At 37.9% G+C, this 17882-nt stretch overlaps 1 protein-coding gene across 4 annotated transcripts in view; it reads right to left on the bottom strand.

Annotated features, from left to right (window-relative positions):
• Window positions 1-17882, bottom strand: part of dysf (dysferlin, limb girdle muscular dystrophy 2B (autosomal recessive)) — an 84118-nt gene that overhangs the window by 44034 nt on the left and 22202 nt on the right. For all 4 annotated transcript variants that reach the window (XM_036216572.1, XM_036216574.1, XM_036216573.1 and 1 more), the window contains 20 exons: window positions 17273-17379; window positions 17005-17200; window positions 15447-15593; window positions 15244-15375; window positions 14972-15138; window positions 14788-14902; window positions 14616-14721; window positions 13131-13273; window positions 12443-12616; window positions 12290-12374; window positions 12138-12215; window positions 6348-6529; window positions 6124-6264; window positions 6017-6046; window positions 5905-5940; window positions 5622-5663; window positions 2307-2408; window positions 2063-2224; window positions 581-767; window positions 419-492 (listed from right to left, as the gene is read on the bottom strand). In XM_036216572.1, the coding sequence (XP_036072465.1) occupies window positions 419-492; window positions 581-767; window positions 2063-2224; window positions 2307-2408; window positions 5622-5663; window positions 5905-5940; window positions 6017-6046; window positions 6124-6264; window positions 6348-6529; window positions 12138-12215; window positions 12290-12374; window positions 12443-12616; window positions 13131-13273; window positions 14616-14721; window positions 14788-14902; window positions 14972-15138; window positions 15244-15375; window positions 15447-15593; window positions 17005-17200; window positions 17273-17379 (2406 nt within the window). The remainder of the gene's footprint in view (window positions 1-418; window positions 493-580; window positions 768-2062; window positions 2225-2306; window positions 2409-5621; window positions 5664-5904; window positions 5941-6016; window positions 6047-6123; window positions 6265-6347; window positions 6530-12137; window positions 12216-12289; window positions 12375-12442; window positions 12617-13130; window positions 13274-14615; window positions 14722-14787; window positions 14903-14971; window positions 15139-15243; window positions 15376-15446; window positions 15594-17004; window positions 17201-17272; window positions 17380-17882) is intronic.

The raw sequence follows: 17882 nt of genomic DNA, 5'->3' as shown, positions 1-17882 counted from the left end.
ACAGTAGAAAAAGAAAAATGTGAATTTCCCAACTAGTCTAGTGTGAATTAGGTCCAAATTCCCCTCCCATTTTCTATTGATGTCCGAATCTATGATTCCAAAATCAAGTGCACTGGAAATTTCCCAGAAGTCTTAGCGAAAAACTAGCGTGGATCAATGCTTATTACGTTAGTGAAGATAGACCACAATGCATTGTAGTCAAACAATCTTTTGCAAAAAAAAAAAATGTGTTTAAATGTAATTTTTTAATAATAATAGATGTCATAAGATGTTTTTCTTCTGTCTTTTGTTTCATTTTGAAAGAGCAATGAATAAAAAAATCCATTTATAGATCTGTTGGTGACCTTTTTGACTATAAAAGACTTTTCTATAATTGAATGAGTCAGCACTTTCTTCCAGTGTCTCCTTCATGTTTTACCTGGTCCGGGACCAGCGGCTCCTCATCATCAACATCGATGAAGACCTCCCCAGAAGTTGGCCGAGACGGATCCCCTTCAAACACAAACGGTGGATTAACCGCTTCACCTCAGAGAGTCACACAGGTATTTGATCTCACACTCCGCCACCGTTTCTGTCTCACTTCTCCACTGCTCCTCTTCCTCCTCCTCCTCTCCCTCCAGCAGAGCTTGCTCCTCCTGTTGGGAGCGGCGGTACTCCTCCAGGAGCCGGATGGAGCACTGACCGACCACGGGCTTCCTCCCAAACTGACGGTTGTCGATGACTTTGATGACGATGGGGGGCATGTAGAGCTCCTCACGGGGGAGTCTCTGGGGAAAGAAGGACGACCTGTCTGAAAGCTGATTGGCTGACGGACTGGATAACATCCAATGATGACTTTTGATAAAGAACAATAATTTAATTGAGATTTCATTTCAATCTACTTTCTATCTGCTTTTACGATCAGTTTTAGATGATGAAATTGTTCATAATAACCTAAAAATGTGGTTAATTTTGCAGCTTTTGTTGATTGATCCAAAAAAGTTGAAGGTTAAAGTTGAGGATCTTATGCTGCCGCTGTAGCGTCTCTGACGAGGGTGTAAGGCTCACGTGGAGCAGCTCTGGTGTCGGGCTTTAGGTTCTCATCCAGCATAAACTTGCTTTGTAAGGGTGGTAATGAGAACATGTGATTTTAGTTTAATTTGATTTATTTTCTTTTTTGATTTAAGTCACTTTAATGTATTTTATTTTCAATTCTGTTTAATTAATTCATTTCAATTTAATTCAGTGTTATTGATTTATTTCAATTTAGTTTATTAAACTAATCCACTTCAATTCATTTAATTTCAATTCATTTTAGTTAAATTCATTTCAATTTAATTTAGTTTAATTTAGTTTAATTTGGTTTAATTAATTCCATTCCCATTTCTGTTTTGTTTCAAATCAATCCATTCAATTTTATTTAAATTTATTTTAATTGATCGGTGTTAATTTGATTTAATTTATTATTTTCAATGTATTTCAAAATAATTCATTTTTACTTAGTTGATAAAGTTTATTTAAATATTTTGATTTAATTCATTTTGATTTATTTTAATAAATTCATTTTATTTTAAGTTAATTCAACTTAGTTCGGTTGATTAATGTACATATAATTTGATTCTTTTCAGTTTCATTCAACTTAATTCATTTTAATTTAGTGAATTTAGTTTATTTAAAAATTTGTAACTAATTTAATTTTGGTTTAGTTTAAATTATTTAATTGTAATTTAATTCTTTTATTTTATTCTAATTGATTTCTTTCAATTTAAATTTGTTTGTTTAATTCATTTATTTAAATTTAATTTAGTTCAATTAGTTAATGCTAATTAAACTTAAGAGATTCTTTTCAATTTAATTTAATTTTAGTTTATTTAATACATTTTAATTAATTTGCTTTAATCTATTTGATTTACTTCAGTTTAAATTAGTTTAGTTTTATTTATTTCAATTACAATGAGTTTTAATTCATTTCTATTTGATTTGATTGATTTCTCAAAATTTTACTTAATTCAGTTTAATTAATTCAATTCAGTTAAATGAATAATAACTCCAAATTGAGGCAGCTAGCCTCACCCCCCCTCACCACATCAAGGATGAGCGTGTTGATGTCAAAGTTGGGCTTCTTCTTCACGTTGTGGATGACGCAGCTCTGGATCAGGACGCCGCCGCACTCCACCTGCAGGCTGGGAGATTTCACGCTCGCCATCTGGAAGCTCTTCAGGTTGCGGAGGCCCCACGCCAGAATCTTAAAACACGTTTCAAAGCTCGTGTCAGGGAGTTCTGGGGGAAATCAAGCTGTGGCTTTGGTTTCTGAAGGTGAGCCGTACCTCTATGGCGGTTCTCTGCAGAACAGGTTTGATTCCCTGAGGAACCATGAAGACGTTGGGTTCCCTCTGAGGAGGCAGGTAGGGAAGGTCCGACTCCTCGGGCTTAAACGCCGTTTAACACAGAGGTGAGACGTAAGACAGCAGGAAGTGAGTCGATTTTACATTAGTTCAAACAGAAAGAAATGTTGAGGAAAAAGTGTAGAAGAAGCAGCTTCACAGACAAGCAAACATGCTGTTAATGTTTGATTATTAAATTAAAACATTATCTGATGGACAGACAGCATCAAAAGTAAAATGTTTGATTAGGATTTTACTGTTAGTATATTACCATCAGTGTCCACAGGAGGCGCTGAGACACCAACGACGGAAGAATTTAACCTTTAAACACCTCAAATCCAGGATTTATGCTCTTTGATTCACTGTAACTTTTCAACCAACACGACAATTCCAGCAGATTCTGAAGGAGTAAAGGAGGAGCTCGCTTTAGCGGAGCTCACTAGCTCAATATAGCAGAGTTTGCTAGCTCGCTGTAGAGGAGCTCATTTGCATGCTACGGTGGAGCTAGCTAGCCCAATACAGAGGACCTCACTAGCTTGCTACAGCAGAGCTCCCTAGATCAATAAAGCCTAGATCGCTAGCTTGCAATTGATGAGCTGTTAGCATGCTACAGTGGCGCTTACTACCTCGATACAGAGGAGCTCACTAGTTTGCTACAGCATAGCATGCTACAGTGGAACTTGATAGCATGCTGCAATGGAGCTTGCTAGCATGCTACAGTGGAGCTCGCTAGCATGCTATAGTGGAGCTCGCTAGCATGCTATAGTGGAGCTCGCTAGCATGCTATAGTGGCGTTATTACCTCAATACAGAGGAGCTCTCTAGCTTGCTACAGCATAGCTCGCTAGCATGCTACAGTGGCGCCCACTACCTCAAGACAGCGGAGCTTGCTAAAAGACTACAGTGGAGCTCACTAGCATGCCACAGTAGAGCTTGCTAGCTCACTACAGTATAGCTCGATAGCATAATACAATGGAGTTCGCTAGCATGCTGCAATGGTACTTGCTTCTGCGGATCTCGTTATAATGCTACAGTGGAGCTTGCTACATCGAGACAGCGGAGCTCGCTAAAAGGCTACAGTGGAGCTCGCTAGAATGTTACAGTGGCGCTCAATAGCATGCTACAGTGGAGCTCGCTAGAATGCTACAGTGGCGCTCACCACCTCGACAAAGAGGAGCTCACTAGGATGCTACAGAGGAGCTCGCTAGTTCCCTACAGCATAGCTCATAGCATGCTACAGTGGAGCTCGCTAGAATGCTATAGTGGCTCTTCCTACCTTGATACAGAGGAGCTCTCTATAATGCTAAGGTGGAGCTCGCTAGCATGCTATAGTGAAGCTCACTAGCATGCTACAGTGGAGCTCGCTAGCATGCTACAGTGGAGCTCGCTAGCATGCTATAGTGGCGCTTACTACCTCGATACAGAGGAGCTCTCTATAATGCTAAGGTGGAGCTCCCTAGCATGCTACAGTGACATTCGCTAGCATGCTACAGTGGCGCTCGCTAGCATGGTATAGTGGCGCTTACTACCTCGATACAAATGAGCTCGCTAGCTTGCTACAGCATAGCTCGCTAGCATGCTACAGTGGAGCTCGCTAGCATGCTACAGTGGCGCCCACTACCTCGAGACAGCGGAGCTCGCTAACAGTGGCGCTTGCTAGCACTATACGCTCTCCACCAGGCAGCTGGCCAGTAGAGTATATAGACACTCAAATTGCTTAAAAAAAAAAAAAAAAAACTTAAAGTAAAACTACAAGTTAGTAAAAGTGAGTTATTTATGTCACTTTTAATAAAATTAGACTCAAAAGAGTAGTTTTACTTCATCATTCCTCAAACTTCATACTATTGCTGCATTAGAATGAGTGATTTTTTTTTATTTACTCTTTCAAATGATTTATTTGAGGCAACATTGAGATGGAAAACTATGGAATGTTGTATTTTGCTGAGTATTTTGTAAATTTACTATATTTTAAGATTTAGAAACAATAATTCACACAGTGATTTCATTCGATTGTTTCATACTTGGAAGGATCTGAATTGGATTCTAAAACTACGGTGGCTGCAGAGAGTCAAACACATTTACTGTAATTTTGAGGGGAGCAAAAATTACATTTGAACCAAAACAAATGTAGATTTAACAAAACAAAAAATGTATTTTATGAAAACAACCCTACATTTCACCATAAAACCTGAGTGGAGAAAACAGAAGTTCCAAGACAAATAAACAAATTTCATTTTTTACGGATGTCTCAAAATCTTTAAAAATTAAATAAATCCTGAACTTTATCCAAAACTTAAAGACTGCTGTTCGTTCTCTGTCGTTTACTGTCCTCGTAATGTAAATATGCAAACTGTAAAGACAACAAACTGAAGGAAGTGAAGGTAAAAATTTGGAGATTTAGGATATTTTGTCACATTAAAAAAGGTCTTTAGTTGTTTTTGAAATGTTTGTTGCTTTTTTTTCCCTCCACTTTTTGTATTGTGAAATAATTGTTTTGTTAAATGTAGATTTATTTTGGTTTAAGTAATTTTTTTATGTCAAATATAGACATAATATATGTTTATTTCAAATTTAAATTTGCCTGGTCAAATGTAATTTTTTATTTCATTTTTTTGTTTATTTTTTATGTAAATTTAGATTTTTTTAAAGGAATGTAGAAATGCTTTTTTTTACATTTCTATATTTTTTTCAAAATTTTTCTTTTTCAAAAAAGATCAATGTTTTTTACGTAAATAATTTTTTCAAACATTAATGTTATTCCAATAGTAAATGTTATTTTTTCATGTATTTTTTTAGACACAAAAGTGTTTTAATGTAATTTTTTTTTGAATATGTTTTGTGAATTTCTTTTACATAAATATTTTCTTTCAAAATTATGTTTTTAATTTAAATTTCTTGTTTATATAAAAGTTTTTTTTTTCAAATGTAATTTTTTTTTCAAATGTAAGTTTTTTTACATAAATGTTTTTATCAAACTTAAATGTTTCTTGTCAAATGTAAATGTATTTTGCTCTTCTAAACCACCTATAATCCCTGGATTCCCTACATTTAAATTATTTTCATGTTTCCCTTTTTTATTGTTTTTATCTGATACGATAATCCAAGAACTCTTAATAAATTGCTGCTCTAATCCTCTCTTGAAGTAACACTACTCTTATTTGAGTACAATTTTTCATCCGACATGCTGGGATGAGGATTGTGAGGACGTTTTTTAGCGACAGGCAGGCGCGACACACAGTTGTGTGTTTCCATTGTGTACCAAATGCTGCAGGTTTTCTGAGAGGAATCCTGCAAAGATCAGCTGTGGAGGCAACAGTGAAGAAAAGCAAGAGAAGAAAAGAAAAGAGGTGAAAAAAGCAAAAACTAACCACACAAATAAAAGAAATCCGGTGTTTTCACCTTCATTCTGTTTAGATTTTTGATTTATTTATAAAGAAATCAACTTTTAGAAACACAAATTATGAATGAAAATTTCAACCTTTTAATCTTATAGAAAATGTTTTTTCTTTTGGAAAGTGGAGCTGCAGTCATTGTAGTTTTACCTCATCGAGCACGTGGGCGGAGCCAATCACATCTCCCTGAAGATGACAAACGTCAGGTTTTAAAGTTTGAACATCTGCACCACATCACCAAACTGTTATTTCTTATACTGACCTCCTGTCCTGGAATGTGATGAACTGAAGGCTGTAAACAGAAAAATGTGTATTTCTGTCATCAAATTGTTATATGTGTGTGTGTGTGTGTAGAAATCTAGATCTGACCTTTTCCCTGCGAATGAGCTCAAAAGCCGCCAGCAGCTCGCCGGCGCTCTTGTCCCCTCTTTGAATCGGGTACCAGGCCAAGCGGGGAGACGTTGTCAGGGAGGGTCGGCACACGCAGCGTCCCATGAACTCATCTGCTCCCTGAGGGATTACAACACAACCCCAATGGTTATCGTCAAATTCAGAAAAAGCAGCAGACTCTATGCTGAACATTATCTACTCACATAACTGTCCTGATCGTAGAACTCGATGACAACGTTGGGGGGCGTGGTTGCCGTCGCCTCACTGTCACCAAAAATCTCCACCTCATAGAAGATGAGCGTCTGGTCCCACGTGGGGTTGAGCGTGTTCCGAATGGTTACCGTCTTCTGGGATTGGTGGAGGAAGGACACAATGGCGTACGGATCTGCAAAAGTAACGAACATTTCAAACTACACTGGAACAATGGTAAAATTCCTCATTGGATTATCCAAATCTCTTCAATAATTACTGTAGTGACAGTACAATTTATAGTGTGCTCACCATTTTTAATACCCGTCTAGTTCTAGATCTCCAAAATCAAGCGTCCTAAATATTTCCCAGAATTCTCTGAGAAAAAACAGTATGCATTGATGCTAACTAGATTAGGGAATATAGACCACAATGCATTATGATTTAAAAAAAGGGTATTAAATTTTTCATAAATAGATGTAAAATGATTCGATTTTCACTTCTTGAAATTTGTGTCACCATAGGCCGACTTGCTGTTTAGAAAAAAAACAAAGTAGCTAGCATGATGTCCAAACTGCTTTTACTAGATAGTCCTGCGCTATGTAGTATTTTAGTAGTTAGGGAATAAGGTGAGAATTAGGACAGTAGTCCTGCCTGAAAACGTAGAAATACTGTGAAGTCTAAAGCTGGCGTTGACTTTGAATAGACAACAAGATCCGCCTCAGTGAAAGACTGAACTCACTCAGATCTTGTTCAAATATTTTCTAGAAAATCTCCTTTTTTAGCTTTGTTTGTGGCACAGCAGTAAACAGGCATCTCGACCTCACCAAAATGGCGTCCAACTTTGCGTACGCCACAAGCTAGCGTACCGACTCTAGAGTATATAGCTCATTGGTTAGAGCAGCGGTCTGCAACCTGCGGCTCCAGAGCACATGTAGCTCTTTTATCTCTCCATGGTGGCTCTCTGGCTGAAGAAAGATAAAATAATAGTAATTTTCAAAAAAAATTTTGAGTTTAGCCTGTATTTTAGCAACATGCTAACGTTTTTTGCTAGTTTTTGTCCACTAGAGGTTTTAGGCTAATTTGGAGTTTAGCTAATGTTTACAAAAAAATCCTAATGTTTTCAGCTAATTTGTTATCTACTGGAGATTTTCTTTAATTTCTATTTTAGCAACATGCTAACATTTTTGACTAATTTAGTTTACTGAGGAATTTAAGGCTATTTTGGAGTGCAGCTAGTAATTAAACAACAAGCTAGCTTTTTTTTTGGCTAATTTTGCCTCTAAAGAGTTTTTATGCTAATTTGGAGTTTAGCTAATATTTGAGTAATATATGCTAACATTTTTGGCCAACTTGTTATCTACTGAAATTTTATGCTAATTTAGAGTTTAGCTTTTCTTTTAGCAACATGCTAACATTTTTGGTTGATTTAATTTACTGAGGAATTTTATGCTAATTTGGAGTTCAGCTAATAATTAAGTAGCCAGTTAGATTTGGCCTTTACTAAAGATAAAGGTATAGATACAGCTCCTTCTAGGTTTTGATCAGTAGAAAACGAGACCAAATGGCTCAACCCCTGGGTTAGAGTTACAAAGAGAGGCGTCGTAGGCGAATTTAAACGCCAATCGCATCCGGTGTGAAAGCAGCATTAACGTCAAAGCTAAGCTAGCTTAGGTGAGAATTAAAAATCTAAAAAGCTGCGATGACATCATGTTTTTAACAGCAGATAATCAACAATTTTACAGAAATATTTTTGAATAAAGTCAAGAAAAAGTTCACAAGGTAAAAGTTAATTTTTAAGGGTAAAATGTTCGGCATCAACATGGTGTATTTACTAGTTTTAAAAAACTTCCTCTTTGTTTTGGCTTTTACATTTTGTTAAATATTTTCAAATATTAGAATTTTAACAGCATTCGATGAAAATGATTGTTTTTTTCATTAATACCTTTTAATAGCACACAGGGAGAATTTCTGATTTGAGTGCATTTGTAGAAAATCAGTATTTTGATTCACAAAATGTATCATAAAATAAATGTAAGTGGTAAAACTTTAACATATAAAGAGATTCTAGACTTTTTCAGTAAATCTGTATGTGTATCTAAACTGTCCTTCCATCCTAAACAGTTTCGCAATGCCGCTTTGAAGATTCCAGTTTACAGTCCCTCTCGTCGATGTTGAAGTGCGTAACTCCCAGAGTCTGCAGCAGAACCACAACGCTCACACGGACAGTTTGTTGTTTCAGGCCGAATAATGAGTCTCGGTGGAGCCGTTAGCATTAGCATACACAGAAGTTAAAGCTCCATTTTTCCCACCACCCCTCAATTAAGCCTGCAGTTTACACACACACACACACATGCGTACTGTACGGACACACCACCCAGGGTGACCCGTTCAATTACCATTCATTCCTTACAGTCCATTAGCTCCCATAAACAGAGAAACAAACAGCCTGGAGGGTTAGCCAAGTCTGTGTGTCTGTGTGTGTGTGCGGGAGGAGGGAAAGCAGCGGAACATAAACACCAGCAAGGACAAAAACAAATAATACTTAATAAACAGTTTATAAATGTGAAATAAAATAAAATGAAGGCCTGAAAATTGAACATAAGCATTTAGTTTATGTTACTTTGTTTGGATTATTTTTTAATGTGCTAGCCCCTAAATATTTCTATCTATTGAAAGCTATGTTTGATTTAGCAGCATTTTAGTCAAATGTTGAGAGCTTGATACCAAAGTTTACATTTGATGCTAACTTTCGGTTTCTTTCTCAATTTTTTTTTTTATTTTAAATTAATTAAGATTTAAGAATTTGCTTTGAAATAATGATTAAATGTCGCTTTGGCAGTATTTTAAATTAATACATGTATCGCTAAAAAAGTATCGCAATATCTCACAGAATCAATATTTTTTTACCCCCCTACTGTATAGGTTTGTCACCTGCAGTCAACTTGTATCTAGTCATAGGGGCAGCCGTGACTACCGCTTTACTAACAACTACATTGTGGTATAAAGGCACCGTAACACATTATCACTCGTACGTCATAAGTGACTCACATTAGTCGGTACAAATACTTCGCGATGCACTTACCACGCATACAATAATCCGTTTTCATGATGTCCCTTGAGGTGGGCATACGAGGAACGGCAAGACACACCTGTGCTCCACATACCATGCAGACGCTTCTTTGGTTATTGACCCCTCTGGGTCAAAAATTGGCGTTTTGGGTGTCCTTAACTGATTAGTTTTGACTGTTCCCTTTAAATCATGGGTCCCCAACCTCCGGGCCGTGAACCAGTCTATTACTGGGACACGGGACGCACCGGTACCCTAACCTAGAACCAGCTCGCACCAAGTACTGTGCCTGGTACCAGTTTGACTCCGGTGCTGGGTCTGGTACCGTGGTGGGTTAAGGTACTGGACGGGACTGGTCCTCGGGACGCGTCCAGTACTGGTACCCAAACCGGTACTAGACATGTCCCGAGGACCAGTCTGTGTCTAGAACCATGTCCCGAGGGTCGTGGATCCTTGATTTAACGCCTAAAATGTTGATTTTTGACGCGGAGGGGCCCTTAACTACGTCAGTATGTGATGACTTAGGGATAAGAATGTGTTGTCGAGCCACAGAGGTCCAGGTCATGGTGGCATCGGCTCAGAAGAACCTTCGGGTGTGACTATACTTGTGACATGTGACTATACTTTTCAATCTAACATGTAAAAATACATGTCATGTGATTATGGAAATATACCGGTCCCAAAGTATCCACTGGAGGGCGCATTTTCACAAAATCACTATGTCCAGTGCACGAAATCAAAGAAGTCGTTTACTATGACCTTAAAAAAAACGTTTATTTTATCTGAAACCCAAATGATAACTAATGACCAACCCAAACCAACGAGTTAACTACACTAACCCAGTCTAACAAAAACAAGGGTTCTCTAGAACAGTTTAATTGATTAACTCCATCTCTCAACACCGTGTGGTGATTATTCAAACAATGAGGGAATTAAAAGTTGTCCACATTTGTGAATCTGTTTAGTACAAACATGAAATATTTATTAGCATTTGACCCTCCCCCGCTGTGAGGAGATGGTTCAGTCCTTAACATCACGTAAAAGACTCAACCAATCAACGGCAAGAACAAACCGTGTTTAAAGGTTGACTCAACGCTCAACACCGGCCGCCAAGGCGCCGTCTAATAGCAGATTAACACACAACTGAATACCATCCATCAGATCAACTCATCCATGACTGAGTGTGTGCGAGTGCGTGTACGTAAGAGGAATCTAACAAGGCTGACAGAGGATTGGGATTTATCTTCAGCTTGTTACTTAAATCTTTTCTTTGCTTCTCTTTTTCTAACCCTCTCCTGAACCTGAGTCCCATCTGTCACATTTTCCATGTTTTAAAAAGCTGTTTTCACATCTGTGTCTGCTGGGTGTCTGATTAACAAGCTTTCTGTTGCCTTCTGACCTCTACTATCAATCCTTTACTTTCACTTGAGGAAAAATCAATAAAATCTGTTTAAATGTGGCTAAATCAGGTTTTACACCTCTAATTTAGAGTACAAACAAGACTCTTTAGGGATTATTTCCTTTTCTTTTTTCTGTTAACCAATTCAGTTCAGATCCAGATGCTGCATTTCAGAAGTGGTGAGTGTACACTAGGGGGCAGCACTGCACCTCACTAAATAATTTGATGTCTTTTCCTTTAACAGCTTAATTTCCATCTTGGATTGTGAGTTAATAATCTCTTCAATTATCCTTTTTCTTTAATCTTTTTTATAAAATATGTTAAAAAGTAAGCACAGGCCTAAGAAAGCTAACTTTAACTGAACTTTACAGCCACCAGGGGGCGACAAATCTCAACGTAACTGATGAATGAAATCTGCTAAATAAACTTTTTACAATTTCAGGAGGAAAAAAATCACGTAGGAATTCCCCCATTACTCTTTTACCTCTAGAAGATCATATAGGGCGGGACTATCCAGTGCCCTAGATTTTAACGTAATTCGGGAACATGATAATACGTTTTTTTTAAATAAATATAAACATTTGCCGAAGTAATGGTCAAATAAATATGCACATTTTACGAAAAATATTTGTGTCCACTTAATTATGAAAATAAAACTTTAATAATTTATAAAAAATAAAAAAAAATGCTACATTTTTTTCAATAAGTAGTGAGCCAATCAGTGTGGAGTCATAATTTCTTGTCAAAAAATCCTAAATTGTCGTGTCCATCAAACTCTGATTTAATCCCACAGATCTAAAATCTGTAATTAAATGAGGAGACAGATGGTCAAGACCAGATGGATTGTTGTTACGTTGAAATTTTGCAATTTTGTCCTTTCCATCTCATGTTAGGCAAACTTCACATCGGCTTCGGCTTCAGTCTCTACGTACAAAACCCCCCAAAAAGGCTGGAGCAAGATTTGCGAGATTTTGTACCTAGCTTACTACAACTGTAGCTAAATACGTGAGCAACATTTACTAAACGCGCATTTCGAGTTTCCACATTCAAAACTCTTGTGTTCACGTATAGCTGCGCAAGATTTTACAAATGTCTTCATGGCTCTAAGTACAAACCACAAAGGAAAAAACTCAGAGCAAGAATCGCCGGATTCTGTTCCGTGAAACACGTTAGCGTGAACGACATGTGCCAAAAGCATGTTCAAGAGCACGCTAAACGTAACATTAGAGTTCATTAATCAAATCAAAAGCTTTTGTTAAGTCTTTTTAAAGAATTTTGAGATGTTTCCAAGTTGGTTTGGGAGTGGGAGGAGCTAAAGGTGTCAGAGGACCCTACCTGAGAAGCTGTCTTTGTCCATGGCGGGGAGGTCCCTGGCTTGGTACATGTAGCAGCGCAGATGATAGCGGGTTCCACCTACACACACAGACTCAAAACTTCATTCAAATGAAGAGGACAGAGTTGTTAAGGAGAAGAAAGGCCCGTCTCACAGTCAAAGAAGCAGGAGATGGTCGGCCTGTTGACCCCAAACGTGGTTGTGACCGACTTGTCGTCGTGTTTGTCTTCTATGCTGCTCTGTGGAGAGGAAGGACAGAGCAGATGAAGATCTAAGGCACAAACACCAGGATATCCCACATCCTCACCAGTGAGCACTCCAGAGCAAAGATGGCCGCCGGGCCGGTCTTCTCCAGCGGCTCCATGCGGCGCCTCCACCTGCGCCTCCTGAAGCTGTCTGTCTTCCGTGGCTTCAGGTGGAACTTCCAGCCGAACAGGGACGCGTACTCCCAGCCCTCCTTCTCCGTCTCATCTGGACGCTGCTGGAAAAAAAATATTAAAAACTCACAACCAGAACCAGGACAGAGAATGGGGACTTCATCAAACCTCGGACAGGAGAGTTGGCAACAAGTTGACTCATTTGTTTAACTTTGTCGCCATCTAGTGGCTGCAGATGAGAACTTCAGTCACTCAAAGAGGAGCAGCCGCTCAGATCTTTCCTTTAAATCTTTAACTTTTGCTTCTCTTATCTGTTTTATTAAGCTTTGCTAGTAATCAAAGATTTTTTTTAAATAGGCCTCATAAACTGTTCTAATACTAAATAACATTTCAATTAGTCTTTTTTTTATCAAATTTTCGTGTGATTTTTCTAAATAAAAAGGCAAAGATAACTTTTTTTTAAATGTTTTTTGCATTAAAATGCACATATTCTGTAAAAAAAAAAAAAAAAAAAAAAAGTATAAAAATATTAAAATCTCTTGACTCACTTAAAATGTATTTTTTTCTTTTATTTTTTGGTTTATGTTTTATCATTAAATGTGTTTGATGAAGATCTACCTTCCTGAGAGCCTCCATCCTCTGCAGGTCTCGTCTCCTCATCCGGACCCATCGCCTCCTCCTGTTGGTGTGGTACATCTTCTCTGCTGGCACCCACGACTTAGGACGGCGGTCCGGAGGGATGGTGACACCGTACTCCCAGCCTAAACACACAGGTTAGAACACAATTAAACTACAACCCCAGTGAGAGTGAGGAGGTCTGAGAACTTTTGCTGCAACTCTTAGAATGTTTTTGGTGATGTCAATCGATGAAAAAAATTAATCTGAATAATCACACTTCAGGACTAATCCCAGTCTGAATTCACCGGTTATAACTCAGAAGTACGTTGAATCACACTTTTGGGCTGAGGCTAATTGCAATTGATAACATTTTTTGTTGTGATTAATCGTGAATAATCACACTTTGGAGCTAAGATTAATCGCGATTAATCGTGCTTTTGGGTTATGATTAACTGCGATGATCACACTTTGGGGTTGTGATTAATCACAATTAATGTCACTTTTGGGTTATGGTTATTGGGATTAATCACAGTTGGGTTATGGTTGATCATGATTAATCGCACTTTGGGGTTATGATTAATCGCAATTCGCACGTTGGGGTTGTGATTAATCGCCATTCACACGTTGGGGTTGTGATTAATCGTGATTTATCGCACTTTTGGTTATGATTAATCGCGATATCACACTTTTGGGTTGTGATTAATCGCGATTAATCACACTTTGGTTGTGATTAATCATGATTAATCGCACTTTGGTTGTGATTAATCATGATTAATCGCACTTTTGTTGCGATTAATCATGATTAATCACACTTTGGGGTTATGATTAATCACGGTTTAGCGATTAATTAGACTTTTAGATTGTGATTAATTGCGATTAGTGACACTTTGGGTTGTGATTAATCTAAATTAATCACACTTTTGGTTTATGACTAATCGCAAATAATCACACCTTTAGTTTGTGATTAATCGTGATTATCACACTTTTGGGTTATGATTAATTGCGACGAATCCCTCCTTTGGGTTGTGATTAAGCACGATTAATCAAACTTTTGGGGTGTGATTAATCATGATTACCAAAGGACAAATTTACCTTATATAGTCAAATTGATCAGACATGGAAAAATGTACATATTTCTTATACAAAAATGTCCTTATATGGAAAAATGACCCTATTTAGAAATGGCCTTTTTATTTATACATTTTCTTTTCTTGATAAATTATGTGAAAATATTAAATACAGCAAAAACAAAAATACTTTAGTTAAAAACCCTTCAATAATCCAACAAAAGTACATAACTGAAGCTTAAATCTGCTTTAAAAGCATGAAAAAACTAACAAATGAAGTGCTAACGTCTAAACGGAGCTAAATCCATTCTTTACATTGCGATCTAATTTACCTGAATTTACCAGAACTAATTGTAGATCACTTGAAAGTTAAGATTTGATTGTGTAGATGTGTGTTTTTTGCTTTGCCGTTGTGCACCTTGATCGTCCACAGCCCTGTTGAGGTCCTCGCTCCACTCCACTTCCTCCCACTCCCATCCTGGAGGACACTCCACCTCATCTTTTGGCAGCGCCTTCTCTCCGTTCTAACACACACACACTGTTTAAATGGACCTACCGTGAGAGGATGCTGCATCAGCAGATACTCCTACCACATCAGTGTAGCCCTCCTGCATGCCGATCCACTGTCCACCCGGCAGCCTCATCTGGTTTTCAAACACCTCCTCCGTGAAGGTCATGTGACCGGCGTCCACGTCGAACAGCAGCCTGACGTATAGAAATAAACACCAGGAAGTGTGAATTTCTCTTTCAGGAGGACTTCTCTGCTGGACTCACGTCCTCTCTGGACTGATGACCCATTCTCCGGCCCACGTCCAGCCCGGGGAGGGCCTGAAGCTCTCCTTGGGGAGCTTCACTCTCCCGCTGATGTCGCTGAACTTGGGGTAGGTCAGACCCGTGGCCCCCCAGCTGCCCACCAGGGCGAGGCGAGTCTGGTTCTCGTACTGAGGAGGAAGAGTCACAGATATCAAACAAAAAAGAAAAACATTCCGTGTTTTTTGCCTCTAGCTAGGTTAGCATCACATCCTCATTTGGATACAAGTTCTTACTGTTTCAGCAAAGACCGACAGCTTTCCTTCTGTGAACTGGTTGAAGTGGGGGGTGTCAGCAGCCAAACCGAACCACATTTTGACCCTCAGCTGACCGGGGAGTTTGGCCTCTCCACCGCTGGCCTGTGGATGCTGCAGAGAAAGTAGGCGGAGCAGCTCCGTCAGGTGGTTTCCCAGCAGAAAGGCTTTGTGTTTGTGTGTACCTTCAGAAAGAGGCTCTGCAGCTGTCCGCAGTGCTTCCCGCAGTGCTGCTTGGAGAAGAAGACGCTGTGCGCTGGGATGCGGTGGTACGCCACCCGGCGGTCGCCCTGCAGCATCCAGATGACGATGTCTGGGAGGCTGTTCTGGGGCTGGAACAGAAGATTGACTAACATCGTCTCAGTTTTTCTGTTATTGAGGTTTTTGTTCTGTTATCAGTGCAATTGATAGGCGACTATTTTTCACTATAACAGTTCATGTCTTAAATTTCAAGGAAAAAAAGAGGTTATTTCAAAATAAAATACATCACTGAAATCCTAATGAAATTACATTTAAATATAACTTTCAGATACGAAAGCCAAATACGGCTTTTTTTGTGTGTCTCCGTTTTGTCGTGATAACAATGTAACAATTGATTGCAAATCAAATGGAAACAAAGCTAGCGTAACCCAAAAATATTTCTGCTACTTGAATTTCTGGCTTAAATATGTAAGCTAATGCTATTAATAAAATTGTTAAAGTAATTGCAACGTGCAAAATAATTGAAAACAATGCAACACATTTCAAAATAAGGGTTAGTTCATGTCTGCAGTGCTAAATCAAGAGCAAAAACAATAATTTATTTCATTTTCCTTTGGAAAACTTTAGCTCATTTCTTTTTAATTCAGTAGCTAATTAAGCATAAAGCTTTTCACTAAGTGTCTCTGATTTATGACTAGCTCTTTTAGACATTTTTACACACCAGTTTAACCTTTTTTTTTTAATTATTAATAGCTTAAAAGGAAGTAAAACAATCTTAAAATATTACAGTCAAGCAATCTTAAACTAAATCAATTAAATGATTAACAATTTAACCTTTATTCAAAAACTGTCATGCTAAACCGGCTAAAACATGCTTGCTAATGCTAATTAGCTACATCTGTGCAGCACAATTCAAAATACTAGGTAACTCAATAGCTTACATGTTAAAGCAAGCAAGTGCTAAATTATTGCTAAATTAGTTGCTATTAAAACTTTTTTTTATATATTTTTAGTAAAAGTAACCTCGAAAACATTTGATTTAATGCTTTACACCAAATTAGCAACTGGAATTATGAAAAAATTAAAAGAAAGGTTTAAAAAAAAAAAAAAAACATACTGAAATCAATATGTTGTAATTTTTTTAATCCTACCACTTTTTTGTGTTTTTTCCCCTAGCATTTTATGTTATTTTATTTATATATATATATATATATATATATATATATATTGACAGATATACAATGTATATTAATGGCTGTTTTGCACAGTTTTTTGTACTAAAACTGATGTTTAAAATAAAGTTTATTTTTTAAAAAGTGATTTATATAGCTCTTTTAGCCATTTTTACAGCTCATTTTGGCCTTTTTTTAACCATTAATTGCTTTAAAGGAAGTAAATTATATTGAAAACAATATGTTATAATTTAATTTGTGAATAAAAAAACTTTTTGGATTAAAGAATGATTAAGCAAACAATGTAACGATAGAAAAACAACATGTAATTTTGTAGCATTTTTAGCTAGGCGTGGTTTCTGCTGCCAACCTCCTCCGCGATGGTTCTCAGTCTGTTGGCCCAGTCCTCGGCCTGCTCCAGCATGGTGGACAGCTCCGTCTCGGGTCCATGTTTGAAGGCCAGAGCTGCAGCGGCGATCTGCTTCAGGTGGAGGGTTCGAATGTGTCGTATGGATCGATCCAGAGGGGTCACACAAGGCCACTGATCGAGGGAGGGGAGCTCCTCACTGTGAAAACAACCGCAAACATGAACTGAATTTATATTTTAGAAACTTTATATATTAGTAACCAGAAGTTACCTGCAGTCTATGATGAGCTGATCCAACAGCTGAACCACCTGGAGCTCCACCTCCTCCATTTCACTGCCAGCTTTCACCTGCAGATGTACGTTCTGCAGGTTTGCCTCCTGGAAAGCAAAATTATTGTATAATTATAGTGCAGTATTAAAGGAGCATATCTGCCCTTTAAGCTAAAACTGCCGTAAAGCCTCCATCAAGCATGATCTGGTGATTTCATTTGGATTTCCAGAGAGCCTCTTCCACACGCCTAAAAAAATGTTGTCTAGTTGGACGTTCCCAGGCCAAGGACACACTCCCTCGGCCGAAAAAAAAAAAAAATCTGTTGAAGGGGCAATAAGCAGAGCTGGGTGTCATGGAAACCCAAATTTCTCCCCTCTCCACAACCTTTTCCTTACTGAGCTGAATTTAGCAGCTGAAGATGCTGAAATTGATAGCTAAAAACGCTAAAGTTCATAGCTAAAATCGCTTAAGCTAGTAGCTAGCTGATTGCTAGTATGTTTTTAGGCTAATAGCCAGCTAAAATATTGGTCAAATACCAAATTAGCCTAAAAAAATGAAAAATAGCCCCAAAAAAGAAGAAGAAGAAAAAACGAAATTAGCCAAAATAGCT

This window comes from Oryzias melastigma, linkage group LG18 (assembly GCF_002922805.2).
Source record: "Oryzias melastigma strain HK-1 linkage group LG18, ASM292280v2, whole genome shotgun sequence".
Classification (NCBI taxonomy): domain Eukaryota; kingdom Metazoa; phylum Chordata; class Actinopteri; order Beloniformes; family Adrianichthyidae; genus Oryzias; species Oryzias melastigma.
Note: the sequence above shows the minus strand (reverse complement) of the source record. Positions and strands in the feature narration are given on the sequence as shown.